The sequence below is a fragment of the Schistosoma haematobium genome, chromosome ZW, assembly GCF_000699445.3.
Source record: "Schistosoma haematobium chromosome ZW, whole genome shotgun sequence".
NCBI classification, from domain to species: domain Eukaryota; kingdom Metazoa; phylum Platyhelminthes; class Trematoda; order Strigeidida; family Schistosomatidae; genus Schistosoma; species Schistosoma haematobium.
Window position 1 is genome coordinate 68,569,568 of NC_067195.1, and position 21,818 is coordinate 68,591,385.

General features: G+C 35.2%; 1 protein-coding gene across 2 annotated transcripts in view; it reads left to right on the forward strand.

Annotated features, from left to right (window-relative positions):
* MS3_00004239 (uncharacterized protein) overlaps positions 1-18,218 on the forward strand; it is a 39,707-nt gene extending 21,489 nt beyond the window's left edge. For both annotated transcript variants that reach the window (XM_012943911.2, XM_051212126.1), the window contains 5 exons: positions 2,296-2,517; positions 3,516-3,742; positions 4,193-4,352; positions 11,203-11,352; positions 17,935-18,218. In XM_012943911.2, the coding sequence (XP_012799365.2) occupies positions 2,296-2,517; positions 3,516-3,742; positions 4,193-4,352; positions 11,203-11,352; positions 17,935-18,120 (945 nt within the window). In that variant the 3' untranslated portion in view covers positions 18,121-18,218. The remainder of the gene's footprint in view (positions 1-2,295; positions 2,518-3,515; positions 3,743-4,192; positions 4,353-11,202; positions 11,353-17,934) is intronic.
* The last annotated feature ends 3,600 nt before the right edge of the window (positions 18,219-21,818 follow it).

Here is a 21,818-nt window from a genome sequence, read left to right on the forward strand (position 1 = left end):
AAAACTTAGGGCCTAATGATAACGCTTCTAACGCAGTTTTATCCAGCATAACACTAGAGAAATTGTGTACGTTCTGACCTGGATTGGATGTAAATTTCATTTCTGGAATCTGTTTGTCTAGATTTTTCTTAAGTTTCATTCTTTTCTTTTCCTTTCTTGAGTTAACAACCATCTCCACATAGTCCAGATACTGATCTGTTAATTTATCAGGGAGATCATCTACAGCATAAATTCTCTCGTTGATATTTTTCACCATCTCGGCAATGTATGAGTTTAGAGAATCGATTTGGTTAAGGGCGTAGCGTTTGAGAGTCCTTCCATTTGGTCGAACTCGAGAGCGACGTAAAGATTTCCAATACAACTTTGGAAACCTGACCTTTGCATTCAAAAGAGATTCGTACAACCACTTTCTCTGCCCTGACCATCAGTTTAAGATTTCCTTCAAAAGAACTATTTTTCATACTTCTTCCACTTGTTTTTTTTAACTTTTGTAATTTTGTTTCTATCGCTTTTGAGCCTTATAACTTCTCAACATTCATCTCTTGATTCTTATGTAACTACTATCCTATTGACCATCCGGTAAAATTCTATTCCTTCTTTGTTTCTTATATTACGCAACATAGCAACTTCTTGATTACTTTGAATATTAATAATCCTCTCTCTTCCAATTACTGAATGTTAATTTAAATGTCATTATGTAATTATTACGTAACATATCCACTCGATGAGTATTATATTATTATTGTAAATCGTATATATATTAGTGTAGAGCCATGATGAAAAACTAATTGAAAAGAAATTTCTTCGCTCAATTCGTTCCTTCTACATTTATAACAATCTAGCTCTCCTGTTAAACGGGATTGAGCTGTACTGTTTGGGTTGTCACGTGAAAGTCTGGATAGTTTCCGGTTCTCCTGAAAACCAATGTAAAATTACCCTGACCCACAAGGGTATATTATATATCTATAACACTTTTACTTGAAAATAATATGAACAATATTATGTATGCGACTTCAATGAATAATTGGGTGGTAAGGGTTAATGAAGTTCACAGTATGATTTTCATCTTCTTTAACATTAGGTGGATAAAAATACCTAGATACACGTTACGGTGTTTCTTGTCAGCCGAAATATAGAGTTTGTATAGTCACTCTTCGTTACAGTACAAGTATCAAATGAATTTCCATTTATTTAATTCATTACTTTGATCCATATACAAAATATTATACTTGTATACAAATAAATATATATACACCTATTTCTGTAATTTAACATAAATCTTTTTCCTTTAATTCAACAGATTTGCTAAGTGTATTTCATTTTTACCAAAGTACAATAAATAATACATTAAAACAAAATTATCTACTTCACTGTGTTACTTTGAGTGTATTCCATAGCTTCTGAAATAACTAGAAAAATGTATGTAAACAACATTGAAACTAGGATATCCTAATGAGTATCACTGTTATAGTACAGTACTTGTTGATATTTCTGTTTCCCAGTTTATTCACGAAATACTGATACTGTAGTGAACACGAACACCAGTGGGGACAATTCAACTATATTTAGCACACGATTACAGAGCTACTTTATAAAATAGAAAAACCATACTATAATACTTAATTTGCAAAATGTTCAATAATTATCTCGAACTTCGTTGTTCTTGCATTTCCATACTAATTGCTTTCTATTCCCGCCCTTCCTTTTTTTATTTTTCCCATCTTCTGCCGCCAGACATTACATTCCTGACTTGCGTCATATACTACTTATATCAATATAAGTAGCACGCACCACAATACTATTGTTTCTAGATTGTGAATGGTTTTTACTATTCAGATACAATAAACTAAACTCATGAATAAACATATATGATTACTTCTATATTGCTAACTATCTGATAATCGTCACTTAATTGTCAGTTGAAAGTCAGAATTTTTTTCAAACAAGCTCAGAAAAACTAAGAGATGATCACTGAGCATTATGTTCAAACCGATACATCTTGTTTGATTTTGGAATTCATTAGGCTTTAATAGATATAAATTCTTGCATAAATATTTCATATCAATTGATGATTAAGTAATAATGTTAACAATACACTTCTATTGAGTAATGTTTTTAATTCTAGTAATCTGAAACTGAATGCAATTGAAAAATTACCCTAATCAGGTAAACAGTTTATTCACAAGTCCTAAATTTCAGATAATCAAATTACTTTTGGTACATTTTATTACATTTCTCTTGTTAATTAATCTCTAATAGTTGAATACATGTTATATCATTTAATTAAAACAACAGGAATGTGAAATTAAATCTAAACTGATGATAGATTTAGAAAATAATCTTACAGAATTCGAGAGAATTAAACAAGATGGTTATCAAAAACGTTTAGAATTAGAAGCAACAGCTAAGCAATTAGAAAATAACTATGAAAATGTTAAATCAGAATTAGAAGCTATTCAATTGAATCATAATTATTATTCAGAACAATTGGATATTATACAAAACGAATATAAACAAGTAAATGAATTTTTTATACATTTTTAAGTTTATATATTAAACAAGAAATTAATATACTACTATCATTGTACAAATGAATGTAAATTAAACTCGATTGACTCAAATGTTCTCAAACATAGAGCAGGTAATATAATGGAAACTAATGAAATACATGGAATACCGTTAAACTCAAAGTTAAGTTGAGAAATTTAAAAAAAGATTCAAAATATTGGGTGAACTCTGAATATGTTTATCTATTCATGAGTTTTTTCCCATTTACTCTCAGGTTAACCACTATTGCTTGTTGATTTGAAGGGATACTTGGAAATGTATCATATGTACTCTAACTATTTCAGATGATAAAGTTTTACATTTTCACCAACTGACGAACCATATTTATCTAGTACCATACTCCTAACTTCATCATTAGTCACTTGATGATACGTGAGTAATGTTTAGAAAAAGCCTGTCATTTAATACTAAGGATCTGTTTTTCCATATCAATTATTGAATCGATAATTATACCAATATTTCTGGTTTTATCAGTGTGTCATGTGCAATGTTAGACTATACTAAGCATTTCATCTATATATAGTCTATGTATTTTCGAAGTCCAACTCATGTCTACAACTATTTCAATAGATTAATGTGGAGTAAGGTCGATTGTAACATTTTAATCCTACTTCGCATGTAGGCAAACAAAGTTTAAAAAATGTAACCATTCTATCTACTTTAGTGTTTTTCTATGTATTATTGCCTAATGTTATTGGGTCTTTTGTTTGATGCAGTATGAAGAACAATAATTATATAAGCATTTGAAACTGTAAATAAATGTAATAATCCATTTACTATCTCTAAGAGGTTCTTCCTATATGAAGTGACTTAAGCGGTCAGTACCTCCCCCCCCCAAAAAAAGACCAAAGCTGAATTTTGGTTTCGATTGACCGTTTTTCTTTTAAAAAAACATAGTAATCAATCATACAATTTTTCTTATTATTATTTAATTTGTATCCAACAAGTTTGAAAATGAATGGAATCAAGAATATTCTACAATGTGTAATAAAGTTCAAACACTAGATGATTCTCTACTGAAATCTAAAACACAATTCAGTGAATTAAAAACAAGATTAGAAGGAATGACAAATGAGAAGAATTTTCTACAGGAGAAACAAAATAAACTTAGACTATCATTATTAGCATTAATGAAAGTGAAACTACGAGGAACTACAAAATTAAGTCAGTTGAGGTGAATTTATTATTATTCTGTTTCATAAGTTATAAGTCTTTTCTGAGTTTAAATATATTTTGTGAGTCCATTTTTTATGATATTCAATCGGAAGCACACTACAAAATACTCTAAACTTATGGTTTTGTGTCAGCTGACATTCGTAAGGAAGGTGTGTTTTAAATCATCATGAAACCGATACTACTCCTCGGGATTTGCCTCTGTACAAGTAATGTTGGAGTTAAGTCCGTTACCACTGAGGTACCTGACCTATATATCATGACTGAAATTTGCGCACTCATTGATCATTGGTTAGTTGACCTTTACTTATGTTTTTCACCAGAGAAAACCGGGTACGCTACACTACACTAATCTATAACAGGGAGTTGCGGATAACTCGATCCCTTCCTTTTAGTTTTAAATTATTTTGTTCCTTTAGTTAAACTTTTCTCATACTGTTCAAATTTTTAGATGTACGATTGCTGATCTTACTAAAACAAACAAAACATTGGTCTCAGAAATAAACATTTTGAAAAGGCAAACTGAAGAAATGAATCAACTTCAAACTAAACGTGAATTACAACTGTCTAACTTAATGAAAACTCGTGATTCAGTATTGAAAAAACTAAAGGTAATACTTATCGAAGATTCTTTGATTTCAAAACACTTCATATATCACATAGTACTAGGTGTATAATTTGCTTTACCCATAATTATCTCATTTGAATACTTAGCGTAATGCTTTTTACATGAAGCCATTATAAAATAATTACAGATAAGCCTTTAATACTGTGTCTAATTCTCAAACAAAATGGACTATAAACTTGTCATTTTTAGTTTATAACATGGATTAGTTCAGCTTTAGTAATTTTTCTGTTGAAGCACAATTATAATTTCGGATTTTTACCTGTAGAGTTTGATGAAAATGCCACCAAGTAAAGAAAGCACGTACAATAGATTTTGTATCGTTACGTGAGAAGTTGGAAGCCCAGAATGGGCATCTAGGCATAGAGGACAGAAGCTCGGATGGCCTACGTCAGTTCGTCGATCAGATAGCGGTGATTCTGTCCTGTAACTATGTGGAGACTGTATCCTTTTTCTGTGCACGATCAGCTTCCGACACAGCTATTGCCTATGTGCCACCTGACGTTTTCGCTCCGCAACTTAAATTTGGACTTGGATTGATTACATTGCGACCAGCTACCAACGAGGTGATTGTGTACAAGAACAGCGCTCCGTTTGGAGTACCCACATTAACTCAAAGCACACTCTAGTATGAGCCAAAACTATCTTGGTCTCTGAGGTTGAGCAAACTTATTGTCCTAAATGGGTTAATATGAGCAAATCGACTATACCTACTGTCACAGCCAAATAATAAACCGGCTTAGGTTCGGTGGTAGCTATCAGTTCACTGAGAATTCTAGACGAGCAATGAGTATATCTGCACGATGTCATAGAAATGGCAAGTTGCTTGTGCTTTTGAAAGACACCCCAATTATAACCTTTGGATTAATCCAAGCTCTCCAAAACTCCCTTGGTCATGTCAGTCTGATTTAGTTAAACTCGAGTCCGATGATGGGCGTAGGTACTTGGCTCACGATATTTCATAAACCTTACGTAAGGACTGGGCTACATCGTGGTTGTAATGTGTTGACACCTTGGCAGCAGTAAATACGTCTAGTAACTGCCGGAAGCTGTTTTAGCATACTCAAGACAGCAGGAACACTATATTTTGTCTTGATTTGTGCAGAGCATTTTTTCCTGTGGTAGTTTGTAACAGAATTTATGTGTTTTAAATAGAATGAACAAAAGTGTGGGTTACACTTATTTAAAAATATAAAACTTTTATATGTTGGATTAGAGTTGTTTTGGTAGGAAAATTGTATACATATTGTCTCTGGTCGAGTTATTCAGTAATATAGATGGAAAGCCGTTAAGGAGACTAACATAGTAAATTAAGAACTGTATTCTAATATATTTCTAATATACTAAGTTAACGTGTAATTGTGTCAAACAAATCTGGACCATACACTTCGTATGGTTTTAATAACTTATTCAATCATGTTTATTATGAAAACAATAATAACAGATGGGATTTATAAGTTACGGATAACAGTCACACTTATAAAATTTGATGTTCATTATGAAACAGACCTCGCTGAAACAAGACTAAGTCAAAGTAGTGAATGTTTAAAGTACCAGCTTGGTTTATTGATAAAAGTGTAGTATAAGGACGAGCCAATCAAAGTCAAGAACCTGAATTTAACACGTTAAGTGAAATTCGAACATTACAAATTACGAGAAGTACAAATACCTTCGTATATTGGTCAACACATTTAAAATGATAACAGAAAAAGTCATCATTGTCATTACATAGTAAAAATGATAGTTCTTAATATATCAAACTCTCAACTGTCTCTGTAGATTTTATCTAACCAACAAAAGGACACCATCTCGGTGTAAGCAAAGTATATGGACAACCTTGAACTACTTTTTAACCAACGACGAGATGGTATTTAGTTTTAAAAATGATTCATAGTCAAACAAAAATACAGCTATAATTATCAAGTTTCGACATGAATAATGAATAATAAGGGTTTTCTTTATTAAATGATATCAATAGAGCAAAAATTAACTTTACTCCGAAGTTTGATTATTTCAACAAAATATTTCATTTCTACCACTATCTCCACATCTCAACCATAAACTCTTAATCCTGCTTGAAAGATATTCTTCCGTATGATTACAGAGCATTTTTATATGATAGCTAATGCAAGTTCATGATGAAAACTATAATCCTAACCTCCTAACCTTAGCCCTAATTAGGAACAATGTGGGGACTATTAAGAATACATTAGGGTTTTTCAAGGGTTTGAGGAGACAGACGACCTATATGCGATGAATTTACGTCACTTTTTTCGATGTAAATGCAAAGTAAGTTGTAGAAAACACTAATCGATCCACTGAATAAGTAGAATCTGTTTATGCTTTATAATATTATTGTTTTCTTTTCTGTGAACTATCAGTTTACGAAAGCTGTTTTCTGATCAGCTAGAAACTAACAGAAAATTCGTATTCAGTTGTTTTAATCTCGTTCCAATCACGTAGTTTTACCCGCATATTAGCTAAGACTTATTTTTTGCCAAAGTCAAAACCAGATGTTGGAATGCCAAATAACAATAAGTTACTTATTAACTGTATAATTTGTTAACTAGAAATTCAGAATTATAATTTTTCTTCTGTGCATAACTCGCTTGATTACATGGCTTAATAGTTATATCCATTTAAAGAGTGTTTTCTTCATTGAGCTGGATGATTTAATTGCGGAGCCATAATTTTCGTTCTGAACAACATCACCAGCCACTTCAGACTGAGAACTTTTTTTAAATTAGTGAGAGACAGTGAACACTGAAGAATATGTTTCGGAACGAAGAAATGAAGTATACATAGAAGCATACTGAAACTCAAGATTTACTGGAAGATATATAGTAAGTGCAGATGCATCATCACGTTAGACTTTTAACTCAGTTATTGCCCAGATTCACAACTAGGTTATGTTGATATTACCGACAAGGGGCAGCTCAATAGTCTATGATTTCATGGACTGATGGTTTAACCGTCCTCTTTCAAATTCAGTTCTGCTCCGAAAAGTATTGCTCATAGAAGCACTTATTTACTTACTTACTTACGCCTGTTACTCCCAATGGAGCATAGGCCGCCGACCAGCATTCTCCAACCCACTCTGTCCTGGGCCTTCCTTTCTAATTCTGTCCAATTCTTGTTCATTTTTCTCATGTCTATTTCCATTTCTCGGCGTAATGTGTTCTTTGGTCTTCCTCTTTTCCTTTGGCCTTGAGGATTCCATGTGAGGGCTTGTCTTGTGACGCAGTTGGGTGCTTTCCTCAATGTGTGTCTTATCCACTTCCAGCGATTCTTCCTGATTTCTTCCTCCGCTGGGATCTGGTTTGTTCTCTCCCACAGTACGTTGTTGCTAATAGTGTCCGGCCAACGGATCCGAAGTATTTTGCTTAAACAACTGTTAATAACCACCTGTATCTTCCGAATGATGTCTTTCGTAGTTCTCCAGGTCTCCGCCCCATACAGTCGAACTGTCTTGACATTTGTATTGAAAATCCTGACCTTGGTGTTGATTGACAGTTGCTTTGAGTTCCAGATGTTCCACAGTTGTAAATATCCTGCTCTTGCTTTGCCAATCCGCGCCTTCACATTTGCATCAGATCCACAGTGCTCATCAATGATGCTGCCCAAATACGTAAAGGTTTTTACATCTTCCAAATCTTCTCCGTCAATTGTGATTGGATTGGTGCATTCTGTGTTGTATCGGAGAATCCTGCTTTTCCCTTTGTGTATATTGAGACCTACTGCTGCTGAGGCTGCTGCCACACTGTTCGTCTTCTCCTGCATCTGTTGTTGCGTTTGGGATAGAAGGGCCAGATCATCTGCGAAGTTTAGATCGTCCAGCTGCATCCGAGACGTCCACTGTATTCCGTGTTTCCCTTCAGATGTTGACGTCTTCATGACCCAGTCGATCACCAGGAGAAAGAGAAAGGGTGAGAGTAAGCAACCTTGTCTAGCACCGGTCTTTACCTCGAACGAGTCTGTCAATTGTCCTCCATGCACAATTTCGCAGTCTAATCCATCATAGGAATTCTGTATTATAATGACTACCTTCTGAGGCACGCCGTAATATCGAAGAAGCTTCCATAGTGTTGTTCTGTCCACGCTATCAAATGCCTTTTCGTAGTCAATGAAGTTGATGTAGAGTGATGAATTCCATTCAATTGATTGTTCCACAATGATCCGTAGAGTTGCGATTTGCTCTGTACAAGATCTATCCTCACGGAATCCTGCCTGTTGGTCACGAAGTTGGGCATCTACGCAGTCTTTCATCCTGTTTAACAATACCCTGTTGAAGACTTTTCCCAGTATTGAGAGAAGAGTGATGCCCCTGTAGTTATCACACTTGCTGAGATCGCCTTTCTTCGGTATTTTGACCAGAAGTCCTTCTTTCCAGTCTGTTGGTACTTCTTCCTCATCCCAAATCTTATTGAAGAGAATGTGGAGTATCCTTGCAGTTGCCGCTACGTCTGCTTTTAGTGCCTCTGCCGGAATGTTGTCTGATCCTGCTGCTTTGTCACTCTTGATTTGTCTGATGGCCATGCTGATTTCTTCAATTGTTGGTGGGCCAACATTGATTGGGAGGTCCGTGGGTGCTGCTTCGATGTTGGGTGGGTTCAGTGGAGCTGGTCGATTCAAGAGTTCTTTGAAGTGTTCTACCCACCTGTTTTGTTGCTCTTCAATGTTGGTGATTACCTTGCCTTCTTTGCTTTTCACTGGTTGTTCTGGTTTGCGGCGATTTCCAGAGAGTTTCTTTGTCGTGTCATACAATTGTCTTATGTTTCCTTCTCTTGCAGACTTTTCCGCCGTCATTGCTAAATCCTCCACATATTTACGTTCGTCAGTTCTGATGCCTCTCCTCACTTGCTTGTCTACTTCTGTGTATTCAGCTTATGCCTTGGCTTTTTCTGCTCTTGTTCGGCTGGTATTGATTGCTGCCTTCTTGTTCCTTCTTTCTTGAATCTTATCCAGTGTATCAACAGTGATCCATTCCTTATGATGTTGCTTCTTGTGACCCAGGACCTCATGACATGTTGAAGTGATTGCCTCTTTGATCCCCTTCCAGTTGCTCTCCACAGTAGTTCCTTCTCCATTGAGTAGATCATGAAAGGCCTGGAACTTGTTGCTGAGGACTATCTTGAATTTGTTGAGTTTGCTAGTATCCTGAAGAAAGGCTATATTGAACTTTTGTGATATTGTCCGCCCCATTGTCCAGTGCTTCTTGAGTTTCAATTTCATCTTGGCGACCAGCAAGTGCTATATCAGCTCTTCTCTTGGTTCTCACGTCCTCTATAGTCCTCCTGAACGTTTTGTTGATGCAAATATGGTCGATTTGGTTTTGCGTGGTGTGATCCGGTTAAGTCCATGTGGTTTTGTGAATGCGTTTATGTGGGAATATGGTGCCGCCTATGACCAGTTTATTGAAGGCACATAGGTTTGCAAATCTCCCACCATTTTCGTTTCTGTCTCCCAGTCCGTGTCGTCCCATTATGTCTTCATATCCAGTGTTGTCCGTTCCAACCTTGGCATTGAAATCTCCCATCAGAATGGTCAGGTCCTTTGTTGGGCACTTCTCGATGATTGACTGCAGCCTATCGTAGAATTGATCTTTAGCTTCTTCATTGTAGTCGTTGGTAGGCGCATAGCATTGGATGATGTTCATTGAAATGCCCTCTTTCTTTGTTTTGAAGGAGGCTCTGATGATCCTTGGTCCATGAGATTCCCATCCTATAAGTGCCTTTTGTGCTTGTTTGGACAGTATCAATGCAACTCCTTGTGTATGTGGAGCATTTTTTCATCATGGCCGGAGTATAACAGAAGCTCCTCTGAAGCTAGTCGTTGTTGTCCAACTTGCGTCCAATGTGTTTTACAGATCCTAAGCACCTCCAGGTTGTATCTCCTCATTTCTGCGGCAATTTGGAAGGCTCTCCCGGTGTCCCACATTGTACGAACATTCCATGTACCTAAATAAATGGTCGCTCTGTTTGTCATAAGGGGCATCGGCCTCGTAACTTCCGAAGGAATTCGGCTTTCATCATGAGGCGTCATAGTTCTTCTAAATGAAGACCTTCTGACTCCCAGGGCAGAGTTTAAAAGATTTGAGTAATTGTTTCTGGTTAGCGTTTTCTTAGCCAGTAAGTTTTCTACGGGATGGGGACGCTAACCCCATGCCCAACCCTCCTCCTTTATCCGGGCTTGGGACCGGCAGTAGCCCCCGGAGGGACTTCTGGCGGGGTTGCTCATAGAAGTAGGGTGTGGTTAAACGTACGTCAGAAATGCTCCGGACACTTAGCACAATAACGATTCAGAGCCCCAGTAACTGACTTCTTAATTTCTTTAAATATCATACGTCTGACTTCAATATTGTCCACTCTATTGTTCCACAACATTCGAACGATCCTTTGAGGTCAGCATCTACAATTAACCAAAAATCATTCATTCAAATGATCTAGAACTTTCTTGCATAAAGTCAAGTTGGTGCAATAGTAAACCGTCTAAATTTTTGACCAACTAATAATATTCCTTAATAAAACTCAATGACTTTACATTTACTTTATTTATACTCCAACCATAATTCAAAAGTTATTAACTAAACCCTTAATTAAATCATGTATATAAAGAAAAACACGAAACATTTATAAATTTTAAGTGCTATAGTTTATTCGATAACACTGATTTATAGTGGAAGATCCATCTTCATGAAAAGTTGGAAGACCGTTTTTTTTCTTACTTATTCATTAATTTGAAATGTTTTCTTCCGTTTACCAAAAAAAAAAGAAATTAAACTGAATAATAAAAAAAACTTCTCTTCTATTTGATTATTATCATACCAATCATATCAGGAGGATTTAAGTGAGAAACTCTCTCTTAATATAAAATTATCTGATCAATATATTAAAATGCAAGAAGAACAAAGCAAATTGTTATCATTATTTTACTTAGCTGTAACAAATTCCGTATTAGATCAAAATCAATTATTCAATGCAGAACAAGTGAGTATCAGTAATGTGATGTAATACCTTAGTTACTATGATTATTTATTATTATCATTTTCACTGATTGAAATCATGAGTCAATTGAAGCTAGACCACCATGGAAAGCCTGGAAGCACTGGACGGCCGTTTCGTCCTAGCATGGGACTCCTCAGCAGTGCGCATTCACAATCTCACCCCCCCGCGAGATTCGAACCCAGGACCTATCAGTCTCGCTCCAGGCACTTAACCAACTAGACCACTGAGCTGGCTGGTATCCAACGGTTTTAATGTCTAACTTCACTGCTGAGGAGTCCCATGCTAGGACGAAACGGCCATCCAGTGCTTCCAGGTTTCCCATGGTGGTCTAGCTTCAATTGACTCATGATTTCAATCAGTGAACTTCCTAAAATCTCCACAAAACCCATTCTGACATTATCATTTTATCAATAATATGAAGAGTTATTGAACATATAATCGATTTTAACAAGCAAATTTCATTCTTTAATAACTAAGCTGATAGTTGATTAATTTAAAACTGCAAAATATCAATAATAAGTAATAATATGGGTCCTTTTTATACAGTACGCTCTTATCTCACTATCAGAAAATAAATATATTCAGTTAGTTTATTTTAAATGATCTATTTATAAGGAAGTGACAATTTATTGCGATACAAAATCACACATATTCATAAGACATGTAAATACATTATATAGTTAATGATATAATACTTAATAGGTTCACAAAGATTAACCAGTCGACTACATCATTACGGAAATCACTGGGTCTTTTTTCAATCATGTGCATATACAAACTATATCTCTCTATTCGTTGAATCGACAGTATTCATATAATATTACAAGTGAAAAGTTATTACCAGTGGAGTTCAACCAGGTCTGTTGTGAGATAGGAACTCACTGAAGACAATGGTGTACGGTGGCGCAACTTCGTGGATTGGTTTTTAGTTAGACATTACCAAGTTGGATGCCGGCTCAGTGGTCTAGTTGGTTAAGTGCCTGGAGCGAGACTGACAGGTCCTGGGTTCGAATCTCGCGGGGGGTGAGATTGTGAATGCGCACTGCTGAGGAGTCCCATGCTAGGACGAAACGGCCATCCAGTGCTTCCAGGTTTTTTATAGTGGTCTAGCTTCAGTTCACTCATGATTTCAATCAGTGAAATATTACAAGTACCATATTACCTAACAAATAATAAGGTACCTTTCAATGGGATTAATAATTAATTTAAGCTGTAAAACGGACTAAATTATTGAGTAACCCATAAATATCATTAGTTGTAACAATGATAATTCTAATCTTTAGTACAAATATTCAACGAATTTACCAGCCTATTAAATCAAAATTTCAAACAATTGAAGAAGTGAAATATGTAGTTTGATTCCATACAAAATTGTAAGTCTATGCTTGCAGAATGTACACATACATACATGCATAATCCATTTATCAGATTAACTGTTTACTTGAAACACAAAAATTATTTTAAACAATATATGCATGGGCATAATATGAATAATGTATCCATACTTCGACCTAAAAGTAGTATGTATTTGGGTGATCATTGTTATGCATCATTATTGATTCAAAAAAGCGTCATCAATGTTTATAAAGTGATATAATTCAATATAGTATTTGATCATTTGTTTATTAAATTAAAACGTGTGTATTGTGAATGTTTTCATATACACAATGTTATCAGTGATATGTTTCTACCAAATTTTATTGACAAATGTATCTATATCGGTTATGATTAGCGATATCTACTCAGAAAACCCAATAAACTAATTTTAGCGCTGCTTGTTCACAGTACCTCCACATCACTAATGTAAACTACATATTCAACAATCTCTACACACTTCTATACTTACGATAATCATCTAACTAACTTTAAAGTAATTGCCGGAGTTCAGTAAGAAGCTGTAACCAATAGAGTTTAACTATGACGGTCGTGAGACAGATATCACAAAAGGACACTGGGAGATGGTTGCTTAAGATTGCTAATTGACTGAAGTTAGAAATGTAAACCACTAGATGCTGGGTCAGTGGTCTGAGGAGTAAAAGCTCGTCACGGGGTCTAAGAGTCTAGGGTTCAGCTCCTAGAGAGATGTTGACGAGTCTCATGCTAAGACAAAACAGCTGCACAAAGATCCTTGGTTTTGAAAGGTTTTTATATCTCAAGTCAATTCGCAGAGTAAACGACGGATACAATAATCTCCACAATTTCCTCCATACAAGATAATCTCACATATCATTATATGTAAAAATTATATTTGAAATAATCTCAGCGATTGAAATTTAAATAATTCCAACATTTCGTCCAGCTAACTTGTCTGGACTTCTTCAGGGTAATAATCAAAGTTTTCACATATAATGGTTTCTTTATACTCGGCGCCCAATTTCTGTCAAACTATTCGTTCTAATCTTGACGAATATTTGTATAAATAATCTCACATAGTTTTCAGTAGACACATGGGCTATTTGAATGGTACTTTACAAAACAAGAAAATATTAATTATCTCTTATTATTATTGTAGAAATATTATAAAATAACCGTGTTAATAAATAAACTTCGAATAGAAAGTTTGTGTTTTAAGCAATGAAACAAATTTATTATACAACAGTGAAACCGAGTTATATTGCATAGTCATTTAGTAGGAAAAAAAGCTGGGTGTTCAGTCTGCACTATAAAACACAACATCATATTGTTACCCTTCGAACATTATTGAATATAAATCAAAATTACTCTTTATTACAGAAATGTATGGTTATACAAACCACCATAATATGATATAAAGTAGATTACTTACCAGTTATGATTAGGATAGCTGAGTCCAGTCTAAAATCAAAAATACAGTTGTATTTTAAGTATATGGTTTGCATAACATTGTAATGATATAATAACGTACTTTTATACGACTCAGCATCAAGTTCTGTATTCCCATTCCTAGAACCCGTTACACCGATTCGGAGTGAAATTTCGGGTTAGGATAAACTCCAGTTTCGTTCACAATTTTAAACTTGAACATGACAACCAACCAAGATGGAATGGAAATTATTATTTACACTATCTTAATTCATGATGGTGGACATGTTTCGTTCTGTTATTTTAACTGGCTTATATGAAAAATGTAAAGTCCCTTACGATGAAAATACCACTCTATCATACTACGGACGTGTCAAGTTCAGCTCACTCAGTCATGATGGAAGAAAAATCACAACACGGCAATAGTCATACTTCCAATTAATTTTGTACTTGAAATCATTCCGAAATATCTACAACTGAATGACTGTATGAATGAAAACATGACCGTATTTACTGACTACGATACACCTAGATGACTTGATAATGTCGAGTTTATCACAAGCTGGTCGTATATATTCGTATTTATTATGTTCATCAATTAATATTTTAGTCTGAATAATTTGCTCATATTTTCATATATATGTATCTTCCCGATTGTACAGATGAGTATGTGTAGTTGGCAACCTACGCATTTATTGCTCATACTCGCTCAAATGTTAATTACTTATTACTTGATGACTCATTCGTATAAACTTGAATATATATTTGGTTAAATGATATTCATTAATATATCTTTCTCACTGTGTGCTTACTAGTCGTTTAACTTGAGATGTGCCTAAATTAAATTGTTGAGACAACTTCGTCTCACCATTTGAAACTTTTTTATGGTATTAACGGTTGTCAAGTTGATTAATATAAGAATTCAAGGGATAATATTGTAGGTGTGTCACAGCAATCTGAAGACTATGGTATACTAGGTAGTCGTGGTCATTCAAAAGTGCTTGCACTATAGCTCTTTCTGAGATATCGTCTAAGAAAGTTATCATTAAGATTTGTCGGTTTGATCTTTAAAAAATCGGTAATTTCTAAAAGTAAAATTTCGAGTTGAAATTAGACTTCAAATAAATTCAAAGAATAGGATGAACGCATTCTACTTTGAATACCTCTTCCAGATGCATACAAGCATGTCCGGGATGCGATTCTCGCCTTCGAAATGTAAAATGTTGCTTCAGGATTGGGTCGCATCGACACCCGTACTAATGTTAGGGAGTGGAGTAGTTGAGCGTGTCGACCACTTCACTTATCATGGGAGTTTCATCAGCCCTTGTGGTCTGGTGTGTGACAAAATCTCAGCACGGATACGGAAGGCTCGACTAGCTTTTGCCAACTTGCGTCATTTATGGCAGTGAAACATTGCCGGTAAGAGTAGAGTATATTCGCAGGTTACTAGTATTCGATCATAGGTGTCTTCGAAATATTGCTCGTGTATCCTGGGACCACCGAGTAAGTAATGCAGTTGTTAGGAAACGGGTACTAGGTAAGGATGGCAAACCAATGGATGAAGTAGTAGAACTTCATCAGTTGAGATGGCTGGGACACGCGTTACGTATGTCCAATCACCGACTGCCTCGACGTGCGATGTTCAGTAGTGTAGGAGTAGGTTGGGAGAAAGCTAGGGGCGGCCAGACCAAAACATGGCACAAATCCGTGAAGTCACTGACGAGTGGACTGAGCCATATTATTAGGTGTAGACTACCTGGTTAGGATCCGCGAGACAATAGCAACCGATGATTAGAGACCTTGAATGATATGACTGAAAATCGTTTGCGATAGTGCAAGTGCATCCACTCCTTTTGTTCTCTTAAATTCTAATCTTCTGAATTCTTCATGTCCCTTTTTTCCTCTTTCCAAATTTATTTCACTGTATTATACTCTTTAAATAACATCTCCAAACCCTAATCTTCCCGATTACTGCTTATGCATTTACTACCTCGACCATCATGGGATTTGAATCGACAACTGCATCTCTGTGCTAATGTGGTATGGCAACTTGAACTGATGTACGTACGTACGAAGTTCTACGTTGTTAATGGCTGACAAAATGACATACAAGCAATATAACAATCTTGATACATAATAAACGAAAAAGAATTAACAAAGCATATCGATGGAAGAAAGGGTTGTAAAATACCTTCGTCTATCAAAATTATTATATAAAATATTTTGAAAACTTTATCAACGATGGGGTATAAAACAATATCATTAATGAAGGATACAAGTTTTACTTATAAATTCAGTATATGAGAACATTAGACTATGAAAGGACTAGCAAAATTAGTCTTTAAATCATCGACTGAGAGAAAAAGACTTGTGGTTATAAAAAAGGTTGACAAAATCAATTAGTCACAATCAGCTCACAGTAATACTACAAATATACATTTGTAGCACGTAATATTAGCAGGAGCTATCTGAAACAACAAAACAACAGTTAGGAGTGGTAGATGCCTCTGAAGTAAGAACGTACAACATATATATGTGAAAATTGAAAGATGCGGTTCTAGTACAAAATAGTTTTATCCATTGTTCTGCAGATTCAGCTTACGTAGGGGTTGTTCCTCTTCTTCCAGTACGTTTACTCTTTGTTACCTTGCAATGAGAAAAACAGGCTAGTGTCAGTAACGTCACATGTAATGATTTTTGCTACTGTTACACATTGACCCAAGCTGCCTATACCACATCAACATAATATTGCATTACCATAATGAGCATTTAAAACGTAGAAATAATTTCAGTAGAAATAATAATGAGAGACAAAATATTAAGAGAATATAATTCGAGAAAACAAAGTGGTAAGTTTTACACTAAAGATGACAAATTAAATTCATCATTAAAACACAAAATCAAACTCGAAAGTATGAAAAAAAACACGTCATAGTGGATTAATGTCTTAATTTAACACTTGAATTTATTATTCAAGTGAAGATAGACTACTATGGGAAACCTATAAGCACTAGACGGCCGTTTCATCTTAGTATGGGACTTCTCAGCAGTGCACATTCACGATCATGCCTCGCGAGATTCGAACCCAGGACCTGTCAGTATTGTTATATCCGAGAGAAGATTAAATCACGAGTAACTTCTGAGACATATTAATTCACTAATATTATCTATACATTCTTATGGTATAATTATTCAATAATTAGATTATGTATATTTATATCCCTCTTATTATAAGCTTTATTTTGACCTATATATTATTATTGTACGATTTACTGTTCTTAAGCTATGTTCAGTTTATTGACTACTGACTCCCACGTTCACAGTTACTTTTTGGCTTTATTGTGTACAAATGTTATTTCCTATTTTATGGTGCGTTGTGGTCTGTTTGATTGATATATAAACTCAGTATGTCTGAAATAAATGATTCGATTCGACTCGATTCGCATATTGGAAGCTGGTATTGGTGTTCTGGACTCAAGTGGATGGGCTAGGTGGACATAGGACCAATAAGGACGCTAGGCTGATCATACTGGTCGAAAGTCATTGATTTGGCACAGTGCTAAGATTGTATAAGTCGTATTTTGATTCGTGGATAAATCATGTGATAAAAAGACAGACAAGGTCACAACAAGTCTCACACGCGAACGCTTAACCTTTAGACCACTGAGCTGGCCGGCATCCAATGGTGTTAATGTCTAATATCAACCTATCTTTTATTTATTTTTTCTTAAAATTATCCATTTATATATTTTAATTAAATTAATTACATGATTATTTTGACAGCTTTTAGCATTGTGGGCAAGAATTTTACGTCAACGTAATTATTGGGAATTGAAACAGAAAGCAAAACAAGAAATAGAAGTGAATGAATTATTAAATCAAAATGATCAAATTAATCAACAAATTAATAAAATTAATGAAATCAATATGAATATGAAACCAATACTCTCTATAGAGTATAAAACATGAACTTTTTATTATGTTTATTTAGTCTAAAACAATCAGAGAAATTATCATGTCAATTAGACATAAATAAGATGAATCAATTAAAACTGTATATTATGAAGTAATAATCATTCTATTAATGATAAATCAGATGGGGCTAAAAAACAAAAAGAATCGTGGTATAAATGTTATTATATGAATAATAAGTATGCAAATACTCTAATCGTACATTTTACTCTCCCAACAGGTCAACTGTTATTGTAGGGAATTTAAATGGATAGAAAATTTAATTCATTCGCCATGTGCAGGTAGTCAGGTTTTGGTCATACACAAGTTGTTTTGTGTAACGCCTAGAGATACTGTAGTGAAATTGAACTAGGTGGAGATAACCAATTTATTACTTCATACAATAATTACAGAATATCTTAATAAAATATGAGAACCGTACATTGAATAATTCATTTACGGAATTCCATCATTTGTCCTCCATATTTTATATGATTCTTCCAAATCACAATTCCTTTCCATTTCTGTTTCTGTTCTCTCCAAGTCGACATTCATAGCCTTCTGCTGCCAGGTTTTCCACTTCCGATTGGTGTTACATACTACTTATGTATGTCGACATTAGTAACATACACCACAGTAATATTCTCTGAGAATCCATACCAAAGTAAGTGAAACGGGATTCGAACCTGTAGTCTACAGGTTGAAAGTTAAGTGATTTAACGAATAAGCACACAAATACCGATAAATAGAAAAAAGACAGCGATTTTGACATAACTCTTGAAACTAGAATAAAAATCACTCAAAAATGATTAGGATAAACGTCGAAACTGAGCATTTCTATCGCAAGATTGTTGTATGAAAAATGTTATCAAACATATTTACACACTGCTGGAGATTGATATTAATTCAATCGCCGACCTAAATAGAAATCAAATTAATGAAAATACCAATAATAACATTGGTGAATAACGTAAAAATAAACTAATTGTAACTGAAGACGAAATGATGTAAGTGATTTTTAAGAACATAAACAATGAACTTACCTGAATTTATTAAACTCTGTTTAGCAGTAATATCACTGAAGTGCTTAGACACTTGATTCCAGCTATTTTTTAAAAAATATTACCCATCAAGCTTTGTGGCGGTACTTGTAATGAAGCCTCATATTCTATGAATTGATTCTGTGTTTCAAGAGTAATAACTCTAGTTGCAATCACTTACGTTAAATACATCACATTTGTGTAAACAATTGAGCAAACTAAACCGGATCTGAAGGCTTATTGATCTTATACGGTTCCCTGGCTACCAAGTAACTTCATCTCCTGACATCGATACAATATCTTGAGGATTAAACCGTAATATGAATGGCGCATACATTAGCCCTTTGATTTGAGTGCTTGGGTAGTACCCCAGTTCATACATATATGATTATCAATAAAGAAAATAATCTGCCTCTCGATTGTTATCCAAGCAAGCGATATTTACAGATACATAATACAACCAAAGTTATTTTATTCTACCTTATATCTCTATTCCGTTTTATGTCTACTTTTATTTTTAAACTCGCTCAACAGCTCTGTCGTGTCTAAACCATCTCAAGCCGCTGACTGGTTGAATCTATGAATGCCTACACGGAATATGACTCATGATACGTTCACACGCTGATGAAGATCAGAAGACAGACAATTTCGGCTGTGGCTTTGGAAAGTCTTGACATGTTTGTATAAAAATCTGAGACTCGTTTCCAAAACTCCAGGGAATTACCAAAAATTTGTTCGCCATCTGACGATTGGGAAAGTTTTTTGAGAACTTCTGGTCAGCGAACTGACTGAGTTGTTTGAAAAGATCTGGGAAGTAATTTGTTCCAACACCTTTGAGAGTGGCTTTCGTCTCCATCTTTGAGAAGGGTCTATGTCATCAATCAAACAATTACAGGACGGTATCTGTAGTCGATTGCATCCTCACTATTGCACAAAACCCGCGAAAGACTAAGGAGGAGCAAACTATTTTTCAATCGGGTCGTGGATGTATTAATCACACTTCTACCCCCTAACAAATGTTGGAGCAAAGTTTCATTCATTCCTGATCAACAATCGTTGTCTAATGATATTAGAGACATCTTCAAATCGTTAGGCATGAGTGTGCTCTGGCATTGTCTGTCGAATGAGTGTGCCTGAAAATTTTTCAATTTCGAAGGGTCTATAGAAAATAACTCCGAGAAAAATAAGAGCATACGGTCACTTCTCTCTAATGCAAAGCGTCCGGGAGCTTATGCCTGTACCTCTTCTTTGTGGTGTGTCATTACAAGTAGTCAGAAATGTTGTGTACCTGGATAGTTGTGTGTGCTTATGTCAAGACGGATTATGCCAGCCTGGGCTATTTTGGAACTGATATGATAGTAATTTGGGTGTAAAATCTCAGGTCTACGATGCACTGGTGAGAGCACTTCTATATACGCATACAAAACCTGACCTCTCAGGGATATGTCAGACGACTGTGTTCGAACATCGAAGAAATGTTGACATCCAGTGGCTGAATTTTGGCAATGTGTGCTCGGGAGCAGTGATGATAACTTATTTGGTGTCATCATCTTGAAAAAATTGCTTCAATAGTTTAGGTATACTTAACGAATGTCGTGCCAGCAAATTCCACACTAAGCATGAACTGCCAAATTTGCGGCTGGTTTAAAAATGTGGAGAGGTGTTCAGCTTATGGCATAGTATCGGGGTATGAAAGAAAACAGTATACGATTACCACCTGTCGACCAATCGCGAAATCCTAGTTTAGGTTTCGGAGATGTCACAACTCAGTGTATTGAGACATTAGATATGTATCAGAAGAAAAGCCAATGGGGATCCGACTATGAACCTTTTTTAATCTTTATAAAAAACCCCTTTAATGAAAAAGATCTTTATTGATTATATTATTTTTCGAATGAATTGTTATACATTAATCATGTACATTTATTTGTTTCTTTATCTTCAAAAATATTTTGATTTCCTTTTCTTATTCACAATATTATTTCCCTATTTTCTGTGGAGGATTCTATTTTTCGGGTCCAGTTGTATGATATTTTACTTACTTGAGCCTGTTACCCTTCGTGGAGCAGTATGCACCAAGCTGGCGCTTACCTCGTGATGCAGTTTAGTGATTTACGTAATGTATGTCCCATCCACTTCTAATGTCTTTTCCTCCTCAGTCGGAAGCTAGTTTATTTTCTTCTACAGTAGGCTGTTGCTGATGGTATCTGGCCAAAGGATATTCAGTATCTTGCGTAAACAAATTTATAAATACTTGTATTTTTTGATGGTTGTAGTAGTTCTCCAGGTTTCAATTCCGTACAGTAGAACTGTCTTGGCGTTCGTATCAAAAAATCTGACTTTGACACTAATTGACAGTTGTTTTGAGTTCCATATGTTCTCCAGTTGTAGGAATGCTTTCCTTGCTTCGTCAATCCTCGCCTTTACGTCTTCATCAGATCCTCCTTGTTCATCGATGATACTGCTTTCCAGGTATGTGAAAGTTTCCACATCTTCCAGAGCTTATCCGTCAAATGTGATTGTGTTGGTGTTCTCAGTGTTGTATATGAGGATCTTGCATTTTACCTTGTGTATATTGAGGTCTACTGCTGCAGAAGCTGCTGCTACACTAAATGTCTTCAGCTGCATTTACTAGAATGTATGGGATAGAAGATCCGGGTCGTCTGCGAAGTCCAA